The sequence below is a fragment of the Leptonychotes weddellii genome, chromosome 11 (assembly GCF_054177405.1).
Source record: "Leptonychotes weddellii isolate Sample4059 chromosome 11, ASM5417740v2, whole genome shotgun sequence".
Lineage (NCBI taxonomy): Eukaryota > Metazoa > Chordata > Mammalia > Carnivora > Phocidae > Leptonychotes > Leptonychotes weddellii.
In genome coordinates this window covers 77,561,037-77,569,041 of record NC_138379.1, presented here as the reverse complement: position 1 = coordinate 77,569,041, position 8,005 = coordinate 77,561,037, and the positions used below count along the sequence as shown (strand labels likewise).

The 8,005-nt window shown below is 36.5% G+C and overlaps 1 protein-coding gene across 1 annotated transcript; it reads right to left on the bottom strand.

Annotated features, from left to right (window-relative positions):
- Positions 1 to 2,908: 2,908 nt before the first annotated feature.
- Positions 2,909 to 4,085, bottom strand: LOC102726925 (olfactory receptor 8D2). Its single transcript, XM_031037775.2, is given in 3 exon segments — positions 2,909 to 3,754; positions 3,757 to 3,776; positions 3,779 to 4,085. Coding segments are annotated over 3 exon segments (915 nt in total). The 3' UTR covers positions 2,909 to 3,166.
- Positions 4,086 to 8,005: the final 3,920 nt, after the last annotated feature.

The window sequence follows — 8,005 nt, the reverse complement described above, 5'->3', positions numbered from 1 at the left end:
GTCATAATCTCAGGGTTGTGAGACTGAGCCCCATGTTGGGCTCTGTGCTCAGTGTAGAGTCTGATTCAGATTCTCTCTCTCCCTCTCCCACTACCCTTCCCCTTCATGTGCACTCTCTCTCTCTCTCTCAAATAAATAAATACATCTTAAAATAATAAAAACACTAATTAAAATGTAATTTTTAAAAAGAAATATATTCATTATAGAAAAGTAATATAATACGAAGAGACAAAAATACACTGCATTGGTATGAAGAAAAACATTGTGTGTTTCTTCTTCATCCTAAAAGAAGCCATTCTTCTGAAGCCAAAAGGCATTAACTGAGCAGGCTGAACAGGCTCTTACTCTAACTCCTACTGGCCTGAGAATACTCCTTCAAGATAGATGAGAGGTAGGGATTTATGTTTACTATTCTGTCCAGTAATTAATACTCTACCTGCAATTGTATCTGCCTTTTTATCCATAACTCTAAGAGACTTGTTGTGTAGGCTAGTGCATAAGAAGATAAGGAAAATGAATAAATACATAAACAGGAAGCACTTCAGGGAAGCAAAACTTCACAGTGACATTCTCCACACAAGAGTTGGATGAACTTAGACGGGAAATTGTTTATGCAGGAGGTTGTGACCCAATTTATGAAGAAGTGACAAGGCAACATGAATGGAAGAGAAGGGAGGACATAACCGAGTGGAAAGAATAGTGGGGCAAGTGCTCCTGGTAAAGCCAAAACATCGCACATGGTTAGTGTTGCTGTTAATCACCAACCACCCTTCTATTAGATGGAGTACAACTGTAATAAATGAAACTGGACACTTACCCAGTACTGAACAGAGATAGAAGTTCTTAGGAACTGTTTACTTTGGTCATAGCACAGATTCTTGCTATAGCTAAGTAAGAGCAAAGCCTCTTCTGTTGCCTAACATGCACGTTTATATGTCAATGATTGAATTATTTGGTTGGCTAAAAGTAAAAGTCAAAATTCAGCTGATAGTACTCTCTGGATCTTGAAGCAAATCATACTTAGCTTCCCCAATCTTAAAAGCCAGAGAGTAAAGTGACATGCAAATTTTATTTGAGGTTTATTAAGCACAGGGATATCATTAGGAATACTTAACTCCCCTGCACACACAGGTCCCCCAAGACATACTGAGCCTAGAGATTACTGGTGTGCTCAGTATATAATAACCCTTTGCAAAAATGATATCATCCTCTTGCCTTCCCCCCATTTCTATATTTCCCAAGTGTAGTAAATTCCCTAAGTTTCTTATTTTATATTTTCATGTTCCCAATGGGGATTCTGAAACACAGAGAAATTGGATCAATGATTGTCAAAAGTCCGCAGTCAGTTGCTGGTTCTTCACTACTATTTCATCAGTCAAAAAAAATAAATAAATAAAAGGAGAAAAATAATGAAATGTAAATTTTTTCCTAAAGCTAAATTGATTCTATTTAAAAACTGTCCTTTATTTTTTATTGTAGTATATATATATATATATGACACAAAATTTACCATTTTAAGTGTACAGTTCTATGGTATTAAGGACATTCACATTGTTATGTGATCATCATCTCCATCCATCTCTAGAACTTTTTCATCTCCCTCATCTGAAACTCTGTGCTCATTAAACAATAATTCCCCATCCTCCCTCTCCCCAGACCCTAGCAACCACTTTTCTACTTTCTGACTCTCTGGATTCGATTACTCTAAGTACTTGCATATGAGAGAAATCATACAATATTTCTCTTCTTGTGTTTAGTCTATTTCACTTAGCTTCATCCAGGTTATAGCAAGTGTCAGAATTTTTTTAAGGCTGAATAATTTTCCATTGTATGTACATACCATATTTTGTTTATCCATTTATTCATCGGTGGAACTGGGGTTGTTCCCACCTTTTGGCTCTTGTAAATAATGTTGCTATGAGCATGGGTGTATATAATGTTCTTTTGATCAAAATAACTGTGCTATTCTGAGGAAGTCATTGATACTCTCTGAGACTCAGTTTCTCATTGATAAAGTAACAGGACTTAAATAAATTATTTTTCAAATTTCTTAGTGCTATAACTTAGGGCTCAATGCGTGGCTCCATCCCAGAGCTCTGAGATCATCACCGGAGCTGAAGTCAGACACTTAACTGACTGATCCACCCAGGCACCCTGAGAATATCAAAGAAATTTTAATCAGACTTGCAGATGCTGTGAAGTTGTGAGAACAGTTAATTTAATGTATGACAAAATCATGATTCACAAAGACCTCTGGAAACTGGAGTGATGGATATATTTAGTGAGATTAAAATGCACATGGGTAATATAAGATTCAATACTTCTACAAAAATGAAGAGAGAAGGGGAGACACTGGTTAATTGCAGACAATTAAGGACTTTTGATGACAATAGAGTCAATATAAGTAAAAAAGTTAATGTTATCTTCTTTGCATTAGGTACACTCTCTTTTTTATAAAATTTTTTATTTAAATTCAATTTAATTAATGTACAGTGTATTATTAGTTTCAGAGGTAGAATTTAGTGATTCATCAGTTGCATATGACACCCAGTGGTCATTACATCAAGTGCCCTCTTTAATGCCCATCACCCAGTTACCCCATCCCCCCACCCACCTCCCCTCCAGTAACTCTCAGTTTGTTCCCTATAGCTAAGAGTTTCTTATGGCATGTCTCTCTCTGTTTTCATCATATTTTATTTTTCCTTCCCTTCCCCTATGTTCACCTGTAATAAATAAATAAATAAATAAATACACCTCTCCTCCTGCCCTCCAGGAAATTTTAATCAATTAACATCACCCTTCTTCAAACACAACCCTTAACTTACTCTCTAGTAATTAAGCACTTTCAAAATTAGTATTTAATATAATATTAGTAATTGATATCTTCAAGATATTCTACTTATGTTGATTTGTTCTCCCTCTTCTGTCAACTTCTGTTCCTCTAATACACATAAATTTCCAAAGCTCAAATTGACTATCAGAAAATCATATTGTTTGATAATCTCTAAAAATGCTTCAATCATTCTCAAGTATAAAATGTATGTTTTATAAATAATGGTGAATTTTATCTCTGGAAGAGATAAGGAAATTACACAGAGCCCATGACAACTTTTCATCTAGTTCATTTTTTTCTTGCTCCCTCTGAGAATGCCCTTTTTCAGCATGACTACCTTCCCCCAACCACCTTTCTCAGTGCATTCTTCACATCCTTGTTCCTCAGGCTGTAGATTATGGGATTCAGCATGGGGATCACTGTAGTGTAGAACACTGAGGATACCTTCTCCTGTTCCACAGTATTGCTAGAAGGAGGTTTGAAATACACGAATGTGATAGACTCAAAAAAGATATCCACAGCCATGAGATGGGAGCTACAAGTGCCAAAGGCTTTAGACTGTCCCTCAGCAGAGCGAATACAGAGAATACTCAAAAGAATGAAAGCATAAGAGATGAGTACAGCCAGTGTAGGTGCTAAGGTATTAACTCCTCCAATAATAAACAACAGTATCTCATTGATGTGGGTGCTGGAGCAAGAGAGAGTCAACAAGGGGAGAATATCACAAAAATAATGACTGACAACATGAGACCCACAGAAGGACAACACTGACATGTGGGTAGTATGGACTGTAGCCCCAAACAACCCCAGTGAATATACCACCACCATCATTATGGAGCAGACCTTATGGGACATGATAATATTGTAAAGCAGTGGACGACATAGGGCTACATAACGGTCATATGCCATGGCAGTCAGAAGGGGTAGCCTTCTGCAATTACAAGAAATAAAGTTGAGTCATGCATGCCAGAAAGGAGATAATGTTCTTCTCTGATATGAAGTTCACCAGCATTTTTGGGGTAATGACAGAGGAGTAGCAGAGATCAATGAATGACAAATGACTGAGAAAATAATACATTGGAAAGTGAAGTTGAGAACTGATAGCAATTAAGAGGATCATGCCCAGGTTCCCCACCACTGTGACTACATATACTCCGAGGAACAGTAGGAAGAGGGGCAACTGAAGCTCTGGACGTTTTGTTAACCCTTCAAGGATAAACTCAGTCATGGAGGAATGATTGCAAGTAGCCATACAAGATATAATCTGTAGAAAGAAATAAGAGAAAATAGGTGCATTAGAGTTTTTTTTCTGATTCCCAAATCAGAATGACATGCTGTATCTTGATTGGTTCCACTCCTCACCTGTCTCATGACTTGATCCTTTTCAGGGGTTTAAAATTTCAAAGACAAAGACCAGAGCCTTGTCTCTACCTAAACCTTTCAAATGCTCCTCTCTAAGAATCCTTTCATTTTGCTCCTAGGTTTAAGCCCCTAACTACCTCACTTTCAAAGAAAGCATAAACTTTCAAAACCTAATTAGTTTTTCATTAATATTATTCAAAGAAGATTGTTCATCCTCTTTCTCTGGGCATAGATCAACAGAACCTTCAGTCTTGTTTGCAACAGACTCAGTCTAGCTCTGGTGATCTAAAAGTAGTGTGTTCCAATTTTTCAACCCATCTATAGGAGTTGACATAATGAATATTTTCTAAAACTGAGAACTCAGAAATGTAAAAGGCTTTTATAAAGAGATGATGAATACAAAAGGCAAAATTATAGAAATGGCTCTAATCAATTCAGACCCGGGTTCTCCCACTTTGTCCAATTGATGGAAAACTTCAGTGGGCCAGGAACTTCCTTTCAATGCAGATGAGGTTGACAGAAATGTGGGACTAAAGACTTGTCTTAGACTATATTTTAAACCTTTCCTGTTCAAGAAACAGCGAAGAAGTAAGATTGGCTTTCACGTGTAGTTCCTGAACAATCAACAAAGTGCTGCTTCCCTCCTGACTCTTCCCTGTTGTCCATAATTAGAGGCCAAAATCTCACTAACCTGTCCCTAAAAGCTACAGCTCAAAGCAGAGGATTCAGGGAAAAGGATTTCCTACTTTACCTGATATGTTTTTATTATCTGAGGAATCAAGTTTGATCATTTTTCACTGAGGCATGTTGAATGGTACAAAATGTTCCTTTAACTCATGATACTCAAGAGAGAATACATGCAGTATCTAGACCTTGATATGACTTTAAATTCCAATTTCCAAAATGAGAAAAAATATCAGTGGAGGAAAAACTCCAGAGTGATAGTCTGCTTTTTATTTTGCATGAAAAATATGCAACATGTGATCATTTTCCATGATCACAAACAAAAAATTTATGAAACTGCTGCAGTCTATTTTTCTCTCTATGCCTTCCACAACATACTAAGGGTGCTCAATATGTGTTGATTCAAAGGCTTAATTCTATAGGGTGTTATTATCTCTGAGAACACATGAGAAGACAGCCAGGTTTCAGAACTCAGGAAATTAGATAATAACCTAAGAGAAACAGAGTCAGAGTTGCCAGGATACATCTCTAAGCAGCCCAGTTAGCAATGGCGATGAGATTCAACCATCATCAGATAAATGCTCTGAACTTGTCCAACGATCCATGGGATTAAGACTGATGTCTGATGTTTTCATTATTCACAGAGAAGCCATGAAAGTGAGCCAGAAGAGAGGTGGGGCATTTGGGGTTGAGATCCACTTAGTGGATACCATTACCATAGTTTTTTAATAGGTTCACACATAAACTGACTAAAATTTCTTTTATAATCCCAAATAATATTGAAATTATTACTACCAGGGAGGGTCGTCCAGGGTCAGAACCAGAGCAAATCTATCTCTCTGATTGTCGAGGTATTCTGGCTGATTTGGAGACTAAAATTGCTGATATGTTGGAGTAAACAAAGCCCATAAGGTCAGGTTTTGAGGGAGCTCAATAGATGGAGGAAAGCAACAGATGTACAGTAATATTTCACTAATCTGGATATATTTATCTAGTGACTTAAAATTTTCAATATTGCCGAAAAACTGAATTTAAGTAAAAGCACCTTGAAGACATTAATATAAATGTCACAATATCCATTTATTAAAGTTTCCTCACTTATCAGTCCACATTGGTCCTCTCGGTGCCATATCATTATTTTTCTTAAGAAATAATTTTAGCAAACATGGACGAGATCAGAATGAAGGCAGCAAATTCAAAAGAAGGAAGGTGTGAGAAAACTTTAAAAAAGCTGAGCATAGCAAGAACAGTTTAACAGCAAGAAAAGAGGCCCCCAGAAAGCTATTTTAAAAAATAATAATAAAAAAAAAACATTACTCACACAGCATAGTTACCTAGGACTCCAGAAAATGTGAATATATAAAAACATAGATACATGGCATGCCGGGATGGCTTAGTAGGTTAAGTGTCTGACTCTTGGTTTCTGCTCAGGTCATGATCTCAGGGTCGTGAGATTGAGCCGTGTATCGGGTTCCACACTGAGTGTGGTGTCTGCTTGTCCCTCTCCTTCTGCTTCTCCCCTCACTCCCTCTCTTTCTCTCTCAAATAAATAATCTTTAAAAAAACCCCACATAGATACATACACAAAATAGCTCCTGTGCATAAAAATGATTGCTCCAAATCACCAAAAGAACATTTATTTATTTTTAATATCATCAGCTGAAAAAGGCGAGGGAGCATGAAATGCAATATTTAATTTCCTATCAAAGTAATTCAATAAATGAAGCACTTTAAAGTTTGGCAAGGATAATAAGGTATTTACATATGTGAGATATCCCTGGAAATGAGAGGTTATTAAACCAAATGAAAGAGAAAGAAAGACACTACTTTGTTTCCCTCCCAGTTTTTCTCCCCTGTGGTTAGTGGCCTACAATGCTACTGTTTTTGAAGTTTTATAATACAACCATTGGTATAGACAGAAAAGTGTCAGTCCCCATTCTTGGGAAGCATAAATGGATATCTAAGGAAAGGACCTGGTGGTTCAAGGATATAAGAATATTACTCAACAGATACTTCATCAAGTTACCCATAAAACATGCAGAATTAAAATATAAATATATATATTAGGTATATATATAATGTAATATATAACATATAATAATTATAAATACAAGTGTGTGCCTAATTAAAGCTTAAAAATAAAATAAAATTTTGTGTCTTTTCTTTAACAGAGATATGTAAATCTTCCTGCATACTCCTACCTTTTAAACAGAGTTATCTAGGGCAGATATGAATCTGTCATTTCCCCACACTAGAAAGATAACATTAAATAACATCTATGGAAATAATTTGTTGTAAGATCCAGAATACAGTGTTATAATTATTGGAGAAATCCCACTGTTACTTTCCTTTCTATAATGTAACTATTCAAGAGACAATAATAAAATTGGCTAGATACCAGAATCTCTCTCTCACTCTTTTCCACTGAGCTCTGAGCTGATAAGAAATAAAATATATTGGAGGGGCGCCTGGGTGGCTCAGTTGGTTAAGCGACTGCCTTCGGCTCAGGTCATGATCCTGGAGTCCCGGGATCGAGTCCCGCATCGGGCTCCCTGCCAGCAGGGAGTCTGCTTCTCCCTCTGACCCTCCCCCCTCTCATGCTCTCTCTGTCTATCTCATTCTCTCTCTCAAATAAATAAATAAAATCTTTTAAAAAAAAAGAAATAAAATATATTGGAGACAAAATAGGATATTTTAAACCACAAATTTGGTGCCAAGGCGGTAACATATCTTAAAACTAATGAACTTTGTAACACTTTCTACTACATGATAAAATTTACTGATCTGGTCACCAGGTTCACTATGCCCTGCAGAGCAGGAACTGATGAGCAATTTTGCTTTTTTTTTTATTCAGGCACCCAAGGATTATTACCTAAAATGAAGAAACAAAAAAATTGCAAAGAATGGGATGACATGAAGCAAATATACAAAGGTAAGAGATAGTGGAAATATTAGGGGAAAAGAGGGGTTTTAGGATATTAGAAGGAGGTAGTATGGCAAGAGAAAATGCTAGAGTTTTGATAGAGGCCAAATTATCAAAGGCAGTATGCCTCATGGCATTTACATCAAATATGCATATACACTGGCTGCCATTTTTAATTTTTCCTACATTATCTTCTGCCAACT